General features: G+C 41.8%; 1 protein-coding gene across 1 annotated transcript in view; it reads right to left on the bottom strand.

The window, feature by feature from the left end:
* Positions 1-296: 296 nt before the first annotated feature.
* Positions 297-22,783, bottom strand: part of TGFB2 (transforming growth factor beta 2) — a 60,710-nt gene continuing 38,223 nt past the window's right edge. Inside the window, exons 3-7 of the mRNA XM_054629439.2 lie at positions 8,473-8,605; positions 8,244-8,354; positions 6,326-6,500; positions 5,613-5,766; positions 297-3,813 (exon numbers count right to left, since the gene is read on the bottom strand). Coding sequence (XP_054485414.1) covers positions 3,655-3,813; positions 5,613-5,766; positions 6,326-6,500; positions 8,244-8,354; positions 8,473-8,605 — 732 coding nt within the window. The 3' untranslated portion in view covers positions 297-3,654. The remainder of the gene's footprint in view (positions 3,814-5,612; positions 5,767-6,325; positions 6,501-8,243; positions 8,355-8,472; positions 8,606-22,783) is intronic.

The following is a 22,783-nucleotide window of genomic DNA, read 5'->3' as shown; positions in this document are numbered from 1 at the left end:
TGTCAAAATACACTTCCATGTGCCACATAGCTGCTCCTGGTAAACTGATATAACTGAGGCAGCTGTCTACAGACCAAGACATCCACTACAGTGGCTGAGGGGAGAGCAACCCCCAGAGCAGATATGATCCACCCTCACCCTGGATGGATGTTCTTCACCTTAGCCTGCAGTGGACCACATCAAGGTCACACGTGCCTAAATCCCACACCAAATCAGGCTTTGCAGGGATTTAACATTCCAGGGCTGAGGGACTGCCTGTGCCAGAAGAATACTGCCATACGAAAGCAACACCAGCATATAATTGAAATAATTTATTTACCACTAGAGCACCACAAAAACAGACATACAATGTGTTAAAATACAGAGTAATCAATCACCAAAGTACAACACAGCTGTCCTTTAAGTTCCTTCTTTTTTGCCTTTAAACCATGCCAACCATACAGTTGTATTGATGCTAAACACATCAGAAGTGCTGCCCTACCCCACCCAGCTAAGTGCTACGATTCCCCCTCAGCCCCAGTCAGCCCCTTGGGTCTGATCTTTCCAGATGCTGAACATTTCCCATCAGATCTCAGGGACTTTGTTCAGGAAGCTGTAATCACCTTGCCAAAATAAGGCCCCGTAGCACAAAGTCCTTGAGCTGTTGCAGACCCATCTGAAGATCATTTGAGGGGTATTTACACCAGACCTGAGAGGTGCTAAGGACTCACATTACTCCACTCTGCAGAGGGGAATTCCACCCATGAGTTCTGCATATTGTAGGATCAGGCCTAACACCCTTGGTAATTAAAGGGAAATACATGCCTAATGAACAAGAAAAAATAAATTGTAGGAGCTTTAAAATAGAGAATTTCAAATATTATCAGTGCATTTTGAGGAACACTAGAAATTTTTTTAAAAATCGATTTTGGGGCAATGACTTACAGAAAGTGTTCTATGCTTAGAGAAAAACTTCAAATCCAAGTTCAAATTTTCAGCTGCATCCAGCACACAGTAAGTATAGTTGGACAACTATGCTATCTCCCATCTCACTTCTCCAAAACTGGTTTGAAAGCTGCATTCCTGTATCAGAGAACTGCAAAAACATTTTTAAGTTTTGTGAAATGTGCTCACCCTTGTCTTCTCTCCTGTCCAACAAAAATACAGTTCTCATACTGAACCTGATAAAACTAATTTTGCTGTTGTTATACAGCAAAATCCAGAGTATGTATTACCCTGAGGAGTTTCACTGAGTTCAGTGCATCTTCTCACTGGAGTTAGTCTGGCTCAAGCAAGTGTTAGCAGGACAGATTCTTCACCTGTTCACCTCAGCTCACTAAATGAATCAGAAGTCTAACACACCTTCTCCTCCTGGGCCAGTGGGTGGGATTAGATAATCTCTGGGGCTATGTTCCCACCTAGGCAATAAACACAGGCACCACAGAAGTCCTGAGGAGCTGCCTGTGCAAGCCACCACGGCACCTCAGTTTTGCACCAGTATTCTGATGAGGCCAAAGAAACTGCACTTCTTAAAACTGGAACTGACAACACCAAGCTTAGGAGTGTCCTCCCAACACTGTTCAGGACAATGGCAGAAAATGTCCCCTCCCATCCAAGCAGAATGCTTGCACTGCAGGTTTCCAGCTTTGCTCTGCAGTAGCATCCATCACATGAAATGAAATGATTGTGCCTTCTTCAGTATTTTCATTCTTATTTAGGTTAGGTTTTTTTTCTCAAAATGAAGTATGCAATGTGGTTTGTTTCTTTTTACTCCCTCTACAATATGAAAACAACAAAACCCCAGGAATCCCCATGTTCCTTTCTCTTTTTTTCAAAAGAAGCTTTAGCATCAACTCAATTGAGAAAAAAATTGGTAAACTTGCCAAAATCAAGGGTCTGATCCTGCCAATCCTTACACATACCCCAACAGCCTGAAGGGCCCTGCTGTGCCACTGCAGAAGTCAAAGGCAAACCTCTGTTACCTGCAGCAGGAGCAGCCCCACAGAGGAGCTGCAGGAGCGAGTTCCCCGTGCCAGGCGGGCGCATCCGGGTGTGCTGTGCTCCCGCCGTGCGCACACGGGCATCGCCGCGGCAGCCGCTGCCTACGGCCTCCTGCACAGCGCTGGATGTCATCCTCTGCAGGGCTTGGCCTCGCCTCAGCCAGGCTGGGACACCTCTTCTCTCCTCACCTCGCTCCCTGCCCACCTGCTTGAATGTCTACAGCCGAAAGGAAATGGGAAAATAGGAAGGCCCAGAGATCTGAACAGCATCGCGATGTAAGTGTTATGAACGGAGATAGCTGGAGGAGGAGGGGAGGAGCAGGGGGGGGAGATTACTTTAATCCATCCTTTTTTATAAAACAGAAAAACAAATGGAGTCAGGTAGCTTATGTCATAATGATGAACAATATACAAAGCACATGATAGCAATTATTATAAAACATGTATTTGTAGTGCAAGTCAAAATACAGGGACTCTACTCATACTGGCCAGCTAGAGGGAAACACATGATTCTGAGTGATCAAAAAGAGCCCCAAATTCAAATTCAAAGTCATGAGAGCTGACAGTATTACAGAGTACAAAAATATGGTGAAAATTTACACATTACACATAAAGTATGTAATTTTTTAATAGTTTACAAATAGAGATCTACAGATATGTTTCCAATTAAGCTGGCTTTTACTACCCACCTATTGTAATACTCTAGGTATGGTTACATATACCAAAAGAACAAAAAAAAATTCCCATAGCATAGCTATACAGCAACATATTAAGGTCTGAAGATTAGACCAGTAAATGTTAAATATTTCACTGGTTTACTAAACTGACATTTTAAATCATTTACAGTAAAAAAAAATCTTATAGACTTGTCTTTGAGACTGAAACAGAGTGTCCTTTATTAGTAAATTATTCAGTATTTAAAACAAGGGTTTGAGACCTTACAAGAAGTCTCTCTAGGCAGCTGGCATGAAAAATAAGGTATTTTAAAGGCAGAGTTTGTCAGTAATGTAATAACTGATTTCTATTTTAATCGAACTAAACTAACCATTACTTTTCTGATTCTTTTGAGCTTGTGTTCCTTTAGGCTTTATATGTATTTCTGGCAGCTTATTTGGTCTCCACCTTGTCCACACTGGCTGGTGTTCATTCATTTTCCCAATGGTGATACAGAAATGTTCATTTGATAGTTTTTATACACAAATAAATAATGCACTGTTAACTCTATAGCTAAGAGGAATGGGTAGGATGCCTATTGCGTAACAATACAGAGAGATCAAGTAAGGCACGGGACAGATACAGCAACTCCACTTCATGGGATTTTCCTGTTTTTTTCCTTTCACATAGTAACACTAACAAATTTCTTCCAGTGTTTATTTTTTAAAAGGTTTCTTTTTTTCTTTAACTTTGCTTCTTGTCTATCTCACACTATGTGTAGGTGAAATGTAGGAAAAAGCCTTCAATGTTTTGCTTCAGATGCCAGTTTAAAAAAAAACAACAAAACAAACTTTCAAACAGTTCAGACTAGTACCGCTTTTTTTTTCTTCTTTTTTTTCCTTTTAACACTGATGAACCCGGGTTTTTATTTTTCTTTCTTTCCTTCTCACTCTCTCTTTCTTTTTTTTCCTTGGTTATCTTTATTTTTTATAAACACGTCATGCTGTTTCAGGGATATCCTTTAGCTGCACTTGCAAGACTTGACAATCATGTTGGAAAGCTGTTCGATTTTGGGTGTTTTTCCAATGTAGTAGAGGATGGTGAGGGGTTCCAAATCCTGGGACACACAGCATGGGGAGGCTGAAGCTTCTGGATTTATGGTGTTATACAAGCTGAGTACCTAGAAGGAGAAACCAAAAAAGAGAGATTAAGGCAGCTGCCTCTAATGAGCAAACTGTTTTCTGCATCACCTCCTCCCCCAGCACCTGAGAGAATGCCCACTGAAAATGGTATAAAGATTCCTGGAATTTAGGGGTTTTTATGCTTTTCCACTTCAATCTAGTGATCACAATATGCCCGAATTTCCTAAGGTTTTGTCCATACAGTCTTAATCCTCAAAGCAGGCACATACCTGGATTCTGCCTCTAGAATGATGCCCTTTGGGTCAACAGGCACACCATATTTATGAATACAGAGGAAATTGAAAGGTTTTTATCTGTTTCTTCAGGTTGCCATTTGCTGTTTACAGATTTTGGAATTACAAGTGACCAAAGAGAAGACAGACCTCTTCAGAGTATAGGCATCCCTCTTCTTTTACCCTCTGCTATGCTAATTAAGTCTATTAATGCCACCCTGCAAGCACCAGGACTCAAGGTGCAGTTATTCCTGCTGAGAGCCAGATGCATGGAGTTACCTCCTATGTCACCCTGGATTCCTATGCATGGTTCTCTGCAAGGGAAGTATGTAGGGTTAGCCACTGATGATGCATAGGTGCTCCTGAGGATGCCATTAATGCCTTAGCCAAACACCAAGTGACCTTTTCCTAGAACTTCCACACAACATTTGCAGCTTAGAGAGACAGAAGATCTGTTCAGGACAGCAACACTAACTACTTTATTAGGCAACTTCTGGCTCCTGGGGCAATTATCCAAACCACATATTTGTGACCATGACAGTTACTCTTCCTCTTTCCTTTAAAAACAAGTGCAGTTCCAAAATGTGTGCACCATTACTCCACACCAGCATGGAAACATACTCACCTTATTTATACCTCTGCCTGCTGACATTGCTAACAGGACAATGTCACAGACAGTGACAGCCACAAAGGGGTCTGTAAGCTCAGGAAGAACATGGTATCATGGTTTTACCAACCGAAAGAAACTCAAGCTGTCCCTTGGGCATGGCAAGTTGTCCCTGCTGGCTGACACTGATCTGTCATTTTAAGGGAGGCTTGAAAAAGGGGAGACATCATTCTTAGTATGGACCCGAGGGTGAAATTCTTACTTTATGACAACTATGATGCAAATGTCTGTCTCTTGCATTTACTGTCTAGACATCCTTAGTGACAGCTGAGAGGAAATTAGCACTTCACAGCAGAATACTACTCATCCTAAGGCAGGTGGCTAAAATACCACATCCAATCCCTAAAATAAAAAGTCCCATCTCAGGCAACTATGATTGGGTTTATCAACATCCCATACAAAAAGTCCCTCCTTCCCATATAAATTTTCAAAGTGTACGAAAGAATATGTCTTTTGAAGTAAAAGGAGGACAGCCATCAGTATGGCAGGTCATAAAAGTAGGTGATGACCAGGTGGTACAGCTCGGCTCTTTTGTTACTCTGAAAGTGCCTCCCTCGGTGTCTTTGCTGACCAAACTCATTGTGCCATTTCCACTCATGTCTATAGTGAAAGGCCTTTTCCAAGCCACCTCCAAAGGCTACATACTCAGAAGAAGTATTCAATCCAACCATGTGTTCATATCAATGAACACATAAAAGAAAGTAAATCTCTGGGCCAGTACATTTCTCCTGCTTCAACACTAGCTTGAGGCCATTAGTGAATTCCTCTATAGGGCCAAATTTCATCATCCTTAGTTACTGAGACTAACTGGATACTTGTGCTGATGTCAGTCCCAGAAACATAGCTCAACCTGCAGTTATAAAACAGAAGCTGAAAATTAGCAAATCGATTAACTCACTCTGCTGTGCTGAGTATCTGAGCTCCATAAATATGGGCAGGCTCCTGCACAGAAATTAGCATGGTATCCTTTAGGTTCATGAATCCATTTCCAGCCAAGATCCCTCTTGAAGTCAATATAAAGTGGACGAAGACAGCAATTATCCTGCACATTCCTGGGAAATAAAATACAAACACATCGGTCATAACAAAGACAAGGCTGGGAATAGAAACAATCCAGTTGCTCGCTCCCTGGAAATCAACCTTTACAGAAAGGCAGGTCTGAGTCACAAAAATTCTCAACTAAATCAGATCAATAGTAGCTTATGCTGTAACTGAAATTAGTTATTGCAGGATGCTTGGACATGGCAGGACTTGCTCATACAGACCAAGCTAATGGCTTCCCTGGAGGACTACTCAAGTGTTTTTCTCCAGATTCTACAGAGGAGACTCTAAGTAGGTGAACGAAGTGAAGGTGATAATTTTGCTCTAACTATGGGGCAATGCATCTGGGAATCATCCCACATGGAACTGAGCTTCTACTGTCTAAGGTCACAGCAATCTGCACCTGTCTCCATGGGACTGGAGACCACTGGGCAGAGACCTGCTGCACACAGATGCCTGAGGGTCTGCATTCTGTATAAAGGCTAACTGTAAAGAAACATGATAAACAACTGCATACACCTCCAGTCTCCCACCACTGTGTAAGAATATTGGATGTGCAGGCATAGTTACCTAAAACAATAGGCAGCATCTAGAGCACGCTTCTTCCGCCGACTGGGCTGTTGCGACTCAAGTCTGTAGGAGGGTAACAACATTAGCAGAAGATGTGGGGTCTTCCCACTGTATTTTTTCCTATTGGACTTTAAAGCTTTCACATCACCACTGGAATATGTGTAGTCATCAATACCTTCAAAAAATACATTTTGGTGATAAACATTGTGTTGCTTTTTCTTCACAAATTAAATAAACCATCTCTTAAAAAAAATCTCAGAAACTGGGCCATGATGGTGTCATCTGGGCATGTTTACTGGGGAAGTGGGGGAAAATTTCAACCCAAGATGCCTAAGATACTCACAGTTCTCATGTTAGCTATTGTATCAACCCTCCCACATTCACATCTGTTTAATGCCATTTCAGTACATTTACTAGAAACGTTTAAGTGAGTAACAGAGAAGGTAACTTCAGTCACTGCATTTTGTGCATCTTAGCTTCAAACACCCCAAGCAGTGATTCTCTTGTTGCTTCAGTCAGACCAGTACTCCCAACTTTTAACAGGTATGTACCTTTTAAAACCTTTTAACGCACTTAAAGATGCTCTGGATACTGCATCTTCATTTCCCACTCTTACTTCTAACTAATCCCATTAGTTTCCAACATCACATTCACTCCTTTATGATACTTGTAAATTCCCTGTCTTTCATTGCCAGTTTATTTAAATCTGCTAATTTTCCCCAGAAAGTCAGTTATTCTAGTCTCTTCCTTTATATGGGCATGGAAAAGACATTGATTAAAGTATTTCTTCTTGAAATGGCAATCTATGGCCTCGCATTCTGTATTCTCTTTTAACACTAACTGCCTTACTAGCTTCTTACCATGGCAATAGCACAGACAAGAGACTCAAGGTGTTGGCCTTTCACAGGAGTCACATTATGCCTTTTGTTAACATCCTTTAGAAAATTAATCCCCCCAACCAGATACTACCATCTAAATAGAAAGAGATACACTATTCTTTTCTTAACATATGCAATTCTAGTGACCAAACACCATACTAATCATTTTTTAAATGCACACAATGGCTTTAATCATATGTACAGTACATGTATTTACGTACAGGAAAAAATTCCAATGCAGTGAAACAACAGTTAGAAAAACTTAATACTTGACAAGGAATATAGCCAAATACTTGGATCACAAGTGAACCTAATCATGATACAGTTCAATAAATGAGAACTTCAGGAACAGAATTTAGGTAAAAATTAGTTCTAATATAGCTATAGATTCATGTGTGCTGGTGGATGGTAACTGTAGGACAGTCAATTAAATATAATTTCTCTTTTGTGAAACTGAAAGTTTAATGGCTTAAAAATACAAGAGAGCTTATACAAACTTCATATATTTACTCCGTATCACTTTGCCTGCTGTCCATAAAGAACACATATAGTCATAACCCTCACTACACAGTTTTTTATTCTTTAATGCCCACTTATTCCAATCTTTTTCAAACTAAGTCTGACTCATTACAGTACTAGGATGGAGAGCAAAAGGATAATTTTGAAAATATTGAGCTATTTTCTCATAACTATCTAATAGTGGATGGCAAACTGTGCAAGAGTCTTCACTAAATCCAAAAATGTACGTGTATCTGGTGAGCATGCTGCAAACTGTAACACAGATTTTTAAGGACATCAAAGGTGCATGCATGGAATGAGACAGCTTTTTCATGCCTTGTGATTTTAGAATTGTTCAGGTGATACAGTTTTACCCTTGTGACTTTAGTATAATTTCCTACCAGCTGAGAATCACAATTCTCAAATGAGCAAGTTTTCAATCAGCTGAATGCCATTTAGAAGGCAGAAACAGTTTTTATTTCTCTCCTCAATTAGTACATACCACAACATTTTAAAAAGTTGGAGGTTTTTTCTTTAATTACCTGCAAATCTTGCTTCAAGCTCCTCACTTTTATTTGGGATGATGTAATTATTGGAAGGCACAAAGGTACAGCATGGACAATGTAAGCTTATCTTAAATCCAAGATTCCTGTCTGCAAAACATAAAAGTGAGTGGAGTTGGTTTTTACATGTGGAATGACTCTGAAATACTCCTGAGTTAATGGAGGAGCAGCTGAGGCAGGAGTGAAGGCAAAGAGCACTTTTTGTCACCTCTGTGATGGAGCCATTCATGTACAGCCTCAGTGACATCAAAAGACAACCATTCTCCTTCAGCTCTTGTTTTAACTACTTTGCTGTCAATATAGCGCTGTCCTGGTGATGATAATTCTTTAGATTTTAAAACCTGAAAGAAACAACAAATAAGATTTCCTACAGGTTAACATTTACCTGGTTGCTTTTAAAATGGACACTAACATTAGAAAATAGCACAAGAAACTATTAGAGTTGAAACCTCTATGCAGCAGATGAACATTTGTGCACATTCTCAGGAAGAATCTTCTTGGGGTGCGTAAGGAGAAGAAAAATATAAAAACACCCTAATGAAATCAGCTTAGGCTCCCAAGCAAAACACACCATCACATATTCCTTAGTGAGAGAAATCACACAGAAAGAACTGCCCGGAAAACCTATCCCGTAATACAATTGGTCTTCTGAAGAGATCACAGTAATCATCAAAAGAAGCTACTTCACCTTCTTCAGTAATACTTATACTGGCTAGAGCACAAGATGCCAAAGTCCAGGCTGTACATGTAGTCTGTACACTGAAGATATTACATTGCTCCCCTATAACTAACCTATGGTATTGCCTTATTCATGCTTTTTAGCCTTCCCTCTGATTTTGGGTACTAATCATACATTGAACAGATAGCCATGCACAGATTTGTGCCAACAGGTGAGGCTGCTTCCATCCAAACTTTGATACAGGCTGTATTTGTATTTTTGTCAAATGTTTCAGCAAAGCTTCCACTGATCAAGCAATAAAAAATACTTGAACAAAAGAAACCCAGGCCCTGCATGACCAGAATTTCAAGTGTCCACAGTCCTCCTCATCCCAGGCAAACAATTCAGTGAGTGCCTTCCCATATACAAGCATAGACTGTTATTATTTACCCTAAGACAAAAACAATTGGACTTCTGGCTGTTAACAGCTGGTTTCTGGTTTTCTGGTTATTACTCTGTTGATAGTCTTGTGATGCAGGGAGCTGGAATGCCATGCAACATTTAGTCAACTCCAATCAAGATAGCACACGATAACCTCACTTTGTAACTTTTGGCATGCCAGCTGTGCGACTTCATATTTTGTTTCTGGTTTTTCCTTTCTTTAAGCACCCAAATCCATCTCCAAATGAGTAACTGACAACATCTCATTGTTTCCTCCTATTTTCTCAGCCCAGAACAACCTGACATCTAGCAAGCAGTGCTGTAATAAAATCATGGTGAAACCACATAATACATGTAAAGAAAAATATTTCAAAAGAGGTGTGAAACTATGTCATCGTGATAAAATCAGGCTTTTCGTAATTAAACAGGCTTGAAAAGCTCAGATTCTGTCCAGCATGTGGAGTCAGCATGCAGAGTCTCCCTGTTTATTGCAAGGCAGTGCTGGATCTCTCACAGGCCAACACCGTGGCTCCTACAGTAACATTTGTCTTATGAAAAGAACAGCAACATGACAGGCTCTTTGTCTTCTTTCTGATCAACACATTTAGCAAAAAGCCATGAGAAGATGTTGGTTCAAGTCCAGAAGATTACTAAGGGCCCCTGGTAGGCAATGCTGAGTTCCCCAGTAGGAACAAGGGCACTCCAACAGTGAACATTGGGACTCCTTTTTATGAGGTAACCTTCAAACAAAGTGTCTGAACAATTGTTTACAGAGAGTCTGGCAGCAGCAAGGGGACTACCACTGCTCAGAAGTGCCAGAGGGATGAGAGAACCAGTAATCAATGCTGGGAAAGTCCCAGAGAAGTACAAATATAACTTTGCCTTCCCTTTGGTCTTTATCAGGTCAAGTGTTTCTGAGGATGTAATGCAGCTGTCATTCTGCAAGGATGTGTTGGGGCTGGGGGGTGGGGGGTGTGAAGCAAATGGGACACAAGAACTTGGCTCATTTCTCTTCCTTTCTGCACAGTCATATCTTTCCAAAGACTCCAGAAACTGCATACCTCAGTTTTGGCAGTGATGTAAGGACTAAAAGTAAGTAATGTGCCAAAAGCAATCTCCTGATGTTAACTATAATTGGTCTTAGACATATTCTGAAGACACAACTGTGCCTTGGTATCAAAAATAAATGTATTTATTCCAGTCTTTATCCCAATTGCTACCAAAAGACAGAGTTAAGGGCTGTCAGTGTGTACCTGGAATAAAAGGCATTTGTAAAAGTACAAGAAATCATCACTGTACGTATCCAATGCTCCAAGGAAAATCCAACCCCACTGTTGAGCTAAATGGCAAGAAAATGCTTCTGAGCTGTATGGCACTGTGGGACAGGATGGATACCATGGATTAAAAGAGCTGGATATTATCCACCCTATGGTACCTACAACATCTGAGAGTAAAGTTTCTCTCCATGTTGTTTACACAGCATGTTCAGGAAGAAAATTATAAAGAACGAGGTAAAAAGTCACAAAGTATGAGATAATTTCCACAATTGACACCATGGGTTAAACAGGCACTGGCAGTTCTTAAGCAAAAGCCTGTTAAGTGAGAAGAGGTTACACTTAGTGAAATTAATTTAAATGTCCTTCTCTGGGTTAAGTATCTTTAAAGTGTTAGGGTGATGCATGATCTTAACAATCTGAGTACTTTTATGCAAGAATGATCTTCTAGTCTCACCATTTCAATTATCTCTTCTTTTTCTCTTACATTGTTGGAAGTGTGGAAAGCTAACGGAAGATAAAATCTGAGACTGGATCCTCAGAGTCTATTTTCTCCCACAAATAATTCTGATTAAGTTTCTTTTCCTACCTTGTTTTTTATTTCCATTCACACTGAAGTAATTACACTCTATATGGGGGTAAACAAAGGGGCCTTTTTGTAGGAATCTCTCAGAAATTTTTACAGCTGCAATATATTCTTCAAATGAGTCTTCCAGAAATCACTACATTAAATAAGCATTTTAGGTTCTCTGTGCCATTTCCCCACTTTGGTTTGCTTCTTTTTACTTTGCCCTACAATTCTGGTTTTAACCTTCCCCAGCAGCAACACGCCTTTTTCTTCCAATACACCTCAAGCATATATCCTCAATGAAAAACTTCTCTTTCACCATTTCCAATCCTTTCTTCCTACTAGATCAACCAATTTAGTTTCAAAAAAGAATAAAAGCCTTGCAGCTTTTGTGCTTGAAAGCTTGTCTACTTCTTCCAACCACACTGATTGGTCTTAGAAGAGGTATTACCTTCACCTATAAACATTGCCTTGCCTTACCTATAAACACCACCTCACCTTCATGCTTAGCCCATCACAACCACATCAAAAACGGTTATCAGAACTGCTGCTGCACAGCTTGTACCTGCAGGAGCTAAACAAAAGCCTTTGTGCAAAAGTTTTCAGTGCATTAAAAGTATTAACAGAAGGCAGGGGGAAAAAAGAAAATTCACAGAAGAGAAAGTCAACAAAGTCAAACTTCGCCTTTAATCCTTTCTTACTTCCTTTTGGCACCTTACCCAAACACTCCCTCTTGAAGAGGTAGAAATAGTTGGGTCTGACTACAGGCCATGATGGGAAGGCAAAGGTTTTCCGGTGGGGGAATCCTGTGCATCACCCACTGCATGCAGAGACACAGATCCCATCATTTGCATGAGCAGGAGACAGAGTTTCCACACAGCAGCCCCACCTCCCCCACTGGGGAGGGACACATCCCAACACCCCCAGGTACAAGCACGGTGATGCACGATGGCTGCGCAGGAACAGCTGTGAGCATGCACACCTGCACACGCCTCAGACACAGCTCAAAGCCAGCAAACACGGGTTCTGGACATGGACATGTCTGTCCAGGGATATCTGCTCTCTTGGTCTTGCTTCCACTGCCTGTTAGAACAAATGATTACACAGGGAACGGACATATACAGATCACATGCTGGGGATGAGCTGAACTGGAAGAAGTGTTACCAAAAGGTGATCCACCAGGCTTCTAGACCAGTATACAGAGTAATTTTCATTCAGTAGCAATGCCCTAAATTCTTAGAACAATTTCAGGTTTTTTCTACCCCATTTTTGAATGTGATTCCTCCCTTTCACAGGAAAACCACCAACTAAAACACTTCTTAATCTTCTCTTGACCAATGCCTTGCACACTGCCTTCTACCTACCGTTTTCTATGCCCACTGCTAACCTACCTCTCATACATTTTTTTTTCAATTCTGAAGCTTCTTGAAAATATCTGGTGAAAAAACAATCTTACAAATACCCATGAGGAGTCTCTAGATACGACATACATGCAGCTACTGCCAGCACAGCCAAGGTGAAACAAACACATGAATAAATGAATAATGCAGTTAATTGCAGGAAATGGCTCATGAAGAAGCCAGATGCAAACAAAGCATTGCTCTTTTTTGTACATTGTTTAGGAAGCCCAGCTGGGGATCTTGGTGATGACAGCACTCACATGCCACCCTCATCAGGCCTGCCAGATTTCTGGCATTTTACAAATCCTGTTGAAATATACTCTTAGTTCTGCTCAGTCTTCTGGTTGACAGGCAGGGACTTGTCTGTGCTCCTCTTCATCCATTAGAGGAGGCTGACCCATGATGTTATCTTGAAAGCACATCCCAAATCACCACGACCAGGGCATTCAGCAGTGAAAAAATTTAGTTTTGTCACAAACTGGTTTCAGAAGCATGAGGAATTTCCAGAAAATACGGATTTGTAAATTACTTCTGTCACTTGCTATGCTTATTTTTCAGACTAACTGGAAAGCATTAACAGATACATTTTTTTAAAAATTTAAGTATCAAGTAGCTGAAATCTTCATTCAAATACTGGAGGATGAAACTGTTTATTTATAGGCACACAAATTTATACCCTCAGGAAACTATCACACAGTAAAAGTAAGGATAAGGATTATCTTAGTCTGTATTTTATAAACTGCAAAGTACACTGAGAACACTACATAATTCATGATAACAAACAAAGCAGAATGCTTGCAAAATTAGCAGAAACATGACTTCTTTAAAGAATGGGGCATATCAGAAGTTAATATGAGCAGAGCGGCAGCACTCAGTGTCAGTGTAATTAGACTGGTTCAAAAACAAACTCGAAAAAACTACTAAGCCCACGACTGTTCAAACAAACATTATTTTGTTCAAAGTTTCCTTTGCCTACTCCCCCGCTCATATATTTAGGCAGCTAAAGCAGGGGATAACTGAATCAACACATTAGTGTATGCATTCTAGACAATAACCACTGACAGCAGACGCCAGAACAGCCTGTCTTTGTGACTCATTACACAGCTAAAAGGAAAAAATTTGACATGAAGATACACTGGCTCTTTCAAATAACTAGAGCCCCAGAACAGCAACTTGTTTAGTTCATTTCAGATTTGGTATTCTGGCCAATAACTACTTCTAGTCTTCTATTGTCACCACAATCAGATGCAGAAGAATGGGAAAATTACAATTAAGTATAATTTACAGTGGAATAGTTTTGGCTAATAAATTCACCACCTCCTCAGCAAGCAAACAAACAAAGAACTGAATGTGGTTCAGCAGTGATGATACACAGGCTGATGCATCAATGACATACATCTGCTACAGCCAAGAAAACCAAGAGCATTTTATGGCTGGGTTTGGGAATTATGGTCACCAACTCTTTGGAAATATTTTTGGTGACTTATAGCTTCTTAAAACAAGTTGATGAACTTTCCAAACATAGTAATAAGATCATATGGCCACTTAAAAATATCTATCCGATTTCCTGCACTGCATTAGAACTTGAAATGGTCACTGCTATCAGCCAGTGTGGGTTCTGCAGTCACTGAACAGAAGTAAATATGGCATTATCTTGTGAAAACCTGCTATTAATCTGTCTTTCCTCTCCATTCATTCTGGACTGTCTGATCTCCTCCCTCCAGATGCTGTTGGCCCCCTGATAACTTCCTTCCTTCCCTTCCCTTCTCTGTCATTTCAGACTCCTGTGATGTTCCTGTATTACAACATCTTGGCAGGCTCACTACTCTTTCTCTGACTTATCAGTCATTATCCATGATTTCCATTGGAACTTCATGGCCCTTTTAAAAATAATGGAAATAACCTGACATGTGCTTGTAAGCCTAAAGTAAATAAGCCCAAACAATGAGATCCAGTGGTAAATGAGGTGCTTATGCTGGTTAACATGAGAGCAAAGATAAGTTCAGCTATGCACACCATGGCTGAAAACTGCCATTTAGGATGACCTTTCCTGAACCAGAAGAAACTGCAGGGGACTACAGCCTAACTCTTTACACTGGAATGACCAGATTCCCAAGGTCTGCATACACAGCTGCTGGGAGTTTCCAAATTCTTACATACGATTCAACCTATTGAAAGATTCACTCACTGCCTGGTTCCAAATTTCAAAGGTCTCCTCGGACAGCTCTCAGGGACTTCAGCCAGCTCTTTCTAAAAACTTACAGTTAAAAAATGGCCATGCTAATAATCAATCCTTTCTCATTGCCCGGTTAAATCTCAGGCCTTTGATCCTATTTTGGACATAAGGAAAACAAAATCCTTGATTCTGCTGCAAACCTCTCCAGTTTATTACTCATTATATGTGAAAACATATGGTATAAAGTGCAAAGCTTCCATACAGTACCTTTTGCCAGATAATTGGGAATCTACTGGCTATCAAAATCTTAGCTGCTTCTAAGTGCAAGAGACGAGCTTTTTAAAAAAATGTCAGTGTGAGTTTTTAAGCTCTTCTTGTAGCCACTCCTGCAAAGGAGTAATTCAGACTCTGCCTTCAGTGCTATGGAGTTAAAAGGGCTTTACAGTCCCCCTGCTTATCAATGAAGTCTTTCCATTACTTGCAATGGTCTCCGAATCAGGCTCAAACTGAGGGCAGAATCTTTAGAGACTACTATATGAGATGCAGAGTTCCTGCCAAAATACAAAGAAAGGTATGGAGTACTTGCCAAAGTTTGTAAAAAACCCATAGGTCTCTGATCCATCTGCTCAGAACTTGCCAGACACGTTCTTCATGCAAACTTGCAAATAAAAAGAACATATTGCACACATAACCCAACTGCTTTTATATCTGGATGGGCTACAGCTGCAGAAGGATTCTCTTACAGTGCTGGCTGATGCTCACTTAAAGGTAAAAGAAGGTGAAGTGTGAGGCAGGCAAAGAGATGAGCACTTGAGCAGGTCAGAAAGGGAGGGGAAGTCAAGTGTGTCATGGAATCACTGTGACTGACTCGTTGCATCACCCTGCGGTGACAGGATGAGCTCTGGAAGAGAATGGATCCTGGGAAGGGATTTCCTTTCCATTTGTTCCCCAAGCAGGGCCTTCCTCCTGATACTGAAGATACATTTGCAGTGTAAGTTGGGGACAGAGCCCTGAGGCTGTCCAGCCTGATTTATGTTTAAGCAGGCAGGAAGACTCTGCATTGTTTAAGCAATAAAGAAGAACGGAGGGTCTGGGGTCCTTCTCCTGCAAGATTCTGAAATATTGAGGGCAATTTCCTGCCATTTGGGAGATTTTAAGATAGCTCCAAAGAAAGATTTTATATAAAATGAAGCAAAACAAAAAAAATCCCGTAAACTTATCTAGCCTTTAGCTTTAACTTGCCAAAGGCACATTATGTTTTATTAAAGTATCAACAAAGAGGAGCCAAAGTCAACAGAAACAGAGTGGGTTCTCCTGTCTTCTAGCCAAATCTCCCAGATCCTGCAGGGTACTCCTGTGATCATATCCCCTTTATGCACAGGTCTCCTAAGGCTTTTTCTCTTCCTTGGTCCTGTCCCTGACAGTCACATCTTATCTTCATGTGCATTTTACTACAACATTTTGGCATGCGGCTTTCTTGGCTAAATGAGTATTTGGACACAGTACTTTCTACAAGATGTTGTCTTCTTCCACAAGTCCCTCCTCTTTCTTCCCTTCCTCTTGCCCGCCTTGTTCCCTATAACTCAGTTCTCCTTGTAGTCTTCTCTTCCCACCACCTACAGGTTTCCACACAAATCACTCCCATCCTCCTCCATTTTCTCCCATCACCTATTCTTCTTCACATAGCCTTCTCTCCAACAAGGCTTCACATTATTTCCTAAAGCTCCCCAGAACAGGAGCACCACCTTTCCCCCTCCAACAGTACATGGCCATCAAGCCAATCTATTGTTCCTTAGCCCAGTGACCACCACGCTGAGCTGCTTGCTTCAAACTTGCTCGTGTCCCAGCGTAATGTAGGCATGGCTACCCCAACAAACCCCAGCCCAGAGAACAGGAACCCAAAGCTAGCTGTTGTTTTCAGACCCATGGCGTGCATTCCCATGCCTCCAATAATGTACAGGCAGCACAAATGGCAATACAGCCACCTGTGGCCCACATTTCTACACATGGCAGTGTCCAGCTGGGAAGTACACACTGGCCCTTGCCAGGAGCTGATGGAAATATTATATATTATATTCCTTCAAGTTGTCTTTAGTAATTGCTCTATTCCTGACAAGAGGCAGGTGCATCCAAGATACGCTCCCAAATTACAGTGAAGATGATGGAGCCATAAACACTTGCCCTCATGCTCACAGAGTATTTGCCAAAGGTACTCTAGATATGATCTCTAATGTACTGACAACTTTTTATAGGGCATATAGTATCTGGAACCAGAAAAAGGGGATTCTGGAAAAAGAAGAAAACAGTAATTCAATTAAAAAATACTGCAAATTAACTTCCTCTGCTCCTGAGCTGTTGCTGGGGAAAAGTGAAGGAGTTTGGTAGAGTGGAAAGTTATCATATCCATGCCTTATACTGGGTTTGGCACGTCAAAGAACACCATACATTTGCCATGCAACATAACCTCATAACCCTTCAGAATGCAAGAGTCTGGTTTCAGGATAGCAATACATAAATGGTGAGATCCAAATGCACTACTTTAGATGTGGGTCACAGCAATGGCAGGCAGTCAGTTACAACCAAGTGCCCCAGGTGATATCTGTAATACAGACATCCTGTCCCAGCTCACAGCCACAAATCCTGCTTCATGGTATTTTCTTCCGTGCCATTAGAGACAGCACTTTTTGGCAAGAAAAGAGAGCAAGGCCCCTCTGCTCCTGATTATATGGAGATCAGCCTGAAGGATCTCTGTTGCAGTCAGTGTAAATTGCCTCAGATTTGCACCACGGAGATTTGGTCCAAATCTATGGTAGCTCACTCTAAACGTATTCCCCAACTGAAAAACAACAGAAAACACCGTCTGAATTGAAAGTATTTGAGCAACTGACTGTGGTTTAAATTTAAATCTGACTCATAATGGGGTAGTGTGGTCCAGAGCATCTTCCTCCTCATACCTCCAAGCAGGGAGAGAGGCCCTGGAGGAAATGGGGGCTACCAGTGCCTAGAGGACAGACAGCTCTTCCTAGATCCTGAGCAAGCTCCATGGGAGCTCTTGATATGGACTGGGCCCTCCCCAAAATGGAAAGTCCAGAGGTCTCCCCATTTGCTTTGGATTCTTCACTGCAATCTGATGTGTATCCCCTGCTTTAACCTGGCACTGTTCATTTGCCTCAACCCTTGCTCTGATACATCCTGTGGATCCATCCCTCCCATCCACAGCCTCTCAGGTAATGCCATCCACAGCAGCCTCAGACAACGATGACAATAAAACACAACGCTTCAGCTGCACTTTTTGTGATGCTTTATCATGTGTTAACAAAACATGGCACCACTTCCACAGGAAGTAATTATTTGCTATTGTTTGACTGCCTGTACATAATAAAAATACCTTAAACCCAATACCACACCACTCTCTGAAGGATGTCTTTTTACCCTGTAAGGGTTTCTACTGGTTCTGCTTTGCAGTGGTGCCTATTTGTTTTTAGGAATGCTTATTCATAAAGGACAAGGCTTTTTTTGAAGGGTCCAGGGACTTTATTCATAAATACAGAAGCACCTTAATAAAAGAAAGATGTGACAAAGTCTTCAAAGCAGGGAAGAAAACTGATGAACAAAGACATTCCCATAACAACTGAGCTTTATCTGATCAAATTCCAATAAAGCCTGCATTTGGCATAAATCTTTAAAAACATAGCAAGGGCCACTGCAGGATGCTAAAACTTGTTTATTTAATATTATTTCTCCTCCCTTCTCCAAAAGCACTTTATCCTCTTAATATTTTCTGAAGTCTTGGTGCACGCTGGGAAGCGCATTGAGTGAGCACGGCGTGGTGGAAGGACAGGAGAAGCACGCCTTGTCTGAGGTCACGCCGCTTCCTTCCTTCCCTCCCTCCGGCTTCCTTCCCACTCTCCAACGTGCTCTGCTGATGATCAGCAGTATAACCACCAGATTAAGCCTCTCTTTTGGGCAGAAGAAACAACAGAAAGGGTAGTGCCTTTAAAGAATTTAATTCTCTGCAGATTCACTTAACCAGAGCCAAGAAGAGACAGAAGCTTTCATAACAGCCTTTTAAAAGTAACTTAATTCCTACTTCTGTGAGTTTTATTATTTTCCATCCTAAGACTTCTAAGTATGTGCACTGTACTTCCCATCTGTGCAGGAACACACAGATGTGACTGACTAATTCTTGAATACCAAGAGAAGTATTCTGGGTGAAAACAGACATTTTCTGCACACAGGGATTGCTACTTGCCCATTGGCTATGTGGATGCATGCAGGGCACCTCCATGAGAATTAATCTCTAGGATTCACTGCCTGGAGAAATCCAGATGGCAGAAAACTTGACAAGCAGATTCATAACCACGCATTCCCAGCATAAATACGATGGGGTGCTCTCTGCTCCAGCTCAGGCTCTGAGGTGGGAACAGGGTCCTGCTGCTGCTGCAGCGCCAGGGGCCTGGAACAAGGGGCCACAGCCCTGGCTCACCATGCCAAGCAGCCCCAGACTGCCTTCCTGGAGTCAGTGCAAACAAGGGCTGTAAGAAAACACAAAGTCCCTTTCTGATGTGGTTTGGAAAAGGGAGCCAAGTACAGACTGAGGAAAGCTTAGCTGAAAAGGTGCAGTTTTGCGTTTCTTCTTTCATTTTAAGGGGTAGATCTGTAAGGTCAGAGGACCACACAAAGAAAGAATCAGGCAGAAAAACAAAATATTTATATTCTGCTTGCTTATTTTTTCAATTTACCCTGCACATCTGTCTCTAGCTGTTCCTAAAAGAGTCCTTTAGAATAACGTCCCTTCTGCATCAGTGGGATATATGCTACTACTAAACTGCCACTGAACTAAATCAGAAAGCTCTTAGAGGGCAATTAGAAGATGTGCACATGTTCAAGGACTATCTCAGTGAACCACAAGAGAGCTCTGACTCTCCCCAGAAGGCTTCTGCCTTCTGCCCCTCTTCTGAGAAAGACAAGGGGACAAAGGAACAACCATTCCTTGAAACTGCAGGTATGAGAGGAATTTCAAAAACCCTCATCAAGAAGAGCTCCACAACAAAGCAAAACACTAGGCAACCTGAAACTTGGTTTGGAGGAGAAAAAAAAACCCTTAATAATTAAATGTTGCTTATGCAAGATGAAAAACCACACTGTTCCTTCTGGGCACAACAGCCCTGGCAAGCCCAGCATGTATGTCACAAGACAGGAAGCAAAGCTCATGCACAGAGGAGGAGCGGCAGCTGCTCATGCCAGCTCCACCGGCAATCTCCTCTGCAAGGCTCACTCTCCAAGGCTTTTCATGCTGGAGTCAGAGATCTGACTAAGTCTTCAGCCCTTACAGAAGATAGCTGCCTCTCCCACTTCCACTGAAATGAGGATCTTCCTGACTGTCCCCTTTTACCTCCCATGCTTGTACCATGTTCACCACTAGACAACTCTATCTGCATTCTCAATACATTAATACACAGCCCTGAAGCTCCTCCATGACCACTGGGGCACCAATGCCTCCTATCCGTACCTCTTCACCTCCATCTGCAAATATTTTCTTCTTTCTAATCTCTAGGATTCATACGGTAACTTTTAGAATGCTTTCTATAGCACTGTTCTATAATACACCACAGAATCACAGAATATCTCAAATTGGAAGGGACCCAAAAGCATCTTGGGTCCCTTGTCTCTGATTTTTTTCTCCCTGCTTTTGTTTTTCCTGCTAAACACTGCATCCTTACCTCATGTGCTGTGATGGACATGAGTTGCAGCAACATTTAGGGACTCTCATGCTCCTGGCAGAAGAGCTCCTGCCAAGGAACCCATGCAGTTCAGACTGCCCACCACAGAGTTGTAATACCCCCATACAAGGTTTTAGGAGAGCTGCATACAAGATTGCAAGAAACAAACATGACCAAAAGGAAATGATCCAGAGACAGCTTGCCTCTCTACAAGCAAAGGAACAAAGTAACATACCTAAAATATGCCTGGCACAAACACACAGGGCATGCTGCCTTTGGCTTGCCTGTTACTTGGTGGAGAAAAGATCTAATCCTACAATAACCTGCACTCATTACTCACCTAACACTTCACTTAGTTTGCTCCACCCAGCCTAAAAAAGAAACTGCCTTACTCACCAGCCATATATTTATCCAGGGACCCAAGTACCTGCCCTGGATGCAGGTGTCAGTCATTTCCATGGGCACAGGCTTGCTGGAGTCAGGCTCTTTCAAGTAAGCCCCAGCTGTTTCTCATCACAAGGCAAAATCCCAGCCAAGCAAAGGCCCTTTCTTCCATACCTCTGCTGAACTCTTTGTGTCCCATGTTCCTCAAACACAGAAAGGCAATGAACTGAGCTCAGGCAACCACAGCTGTATTCTTTTCAGGTGGCTGACTAACAGCTCTCAAAAGTAGAACAACAGAAAGCCCAGAGATGCTATCAACTCCTTTTAGGGTGTCTGAGCAGTGAGATCAAGCCAGAATATACAATTGTTTCAGCAGGCTGCTGTGGCAGCTTCACTGGGACTCACAGAGTATTTCTCTGGGATGGTTGTTCTATACAGGCGACACCAGTGATTCTCAATAGAGGTTCTTAGCTTTAACTTTTAACAAATAACACATTATCTGCTCAACTTTTCTGCCATCCTGTTCTTGGAAAGGATGGCAGTCAGGTCGCAGCTGCCAGTGACCACCTGTGGACCTGAACCACATTCAAATGGGAATTAACTTTTCCTACATTTAAACAACTAAACAGAACAATGCACTTTTCCAGCTGTCAGCCTCCAAGACTGGCTTTTACTATCACTTCAGCGAGGCCGTGAACCCAAAGTGCCCCCTCTCTCTGCTTCAAGTTTGTCTTCCACTTGACCAGACCAGGCAGGAAAAGCTGAACATTCAAAGTGAGGGAGAAGACTCAAATTTGCACCCACTGGATCCAACCTACACAGCTAATGCAGGCAGTAAGAACAAAGCTAAAGAAGGTCTCCATACACTTTTACAAGGTGGTATTCTATCCATCAGGGTTTTTAGCAAAACATGTCACAGGTTGCTGGAACAACTGCAAGTTTTACTCAGTATAAAACTTCTGGGAGCTGGGCCCCTTTTAGTTGCTGTGTTTCCCAGTGAGGAGAACTATGCTTTAGATGAAATATGCTCTAGACACTTTTTGCAAAAATGCACAGACTCTGTGTTAAATGAGGTTAAAGGCTCCGAAGTCCTTAAAGATTAAATGACATAAATCTTGTCAACACTCAGGAGTGAGTCATGGTGCATTTTCTTACTCGCTCCACAATCCCTGAAGTGTCCACTCCCTCGCCTCAACCCCCAGACTACTATACAGAAGCCAGGTTTGAAACTCCTTAGCTTTGCAATTCAGTTTTAATTCAATTTCTACAAGGAAGTCTTAAAAAGCTTCTCCTGAATACGGGCCAGAGAGAGGAATTTGACCTCTGTGTAAACTACAGTTCAGGTCAGGTGTTGGGAGACAGAGATCTTGGGAATAACTTTTTTGATGTCTTGGTCTCTCACTTTTTTTTATATGCTGTGAAACACAGAATCACAGAATCACAAAGGTTGGAAAAGACCTCCAAAATCATGGAGTCCAACCTCTGACCAAACACCACCATGTCAACTGGACCATGGCACTAAGTGCCATGTCCAGTCATTTCTTGAAATCTTCCATGGATGGTGACTCCACTACCTCCCTGGGCAGCCTGTTCCAATACTTGACCATTCTTTCAGTGAAGGAATTCTTCCTGATGTCCAACCCAAACCTTCCGTGCTGCAGCTCAAGACCATTTCCTCTTGTCCTGTTGCTGGTTGCACAGGAGAAGCCAATATCCACCAGGCTACACCCTCCTTTCAGGGAGTTGTAGAGTGATAAGCTCACCCTGGAGCCTCCTTTTCTCCAGGCTAAACAGCCCCACATCCTCCAGCCACTCTTCATAAGACTCCCTCTCTAAACCCTTGCCCAGCTTTTTTGCCCTTCTCAGGACATGTTCCAGCACCTCCTTGCAGTGAG

Source organism: Agelaius phoeniceus, chromosome 3, assembly GCF_051311805.1.
Source record: "Agelaius phoeniceus isolate bAgePho1 chromosome 3, bAgePho1.hap1, whole genome shotgun sequence".
NCBI lineage: Eukaryota > Metazoa > Chordata > Aves > Passeriformes > Icteridae > Agelaius > Agelaius phoeniceus.
The sequence above is the reverse complement of the archived record's forward strand: the minus strand, read 5'-3'. Positions and strand labels throughout refer to the sequence as shown.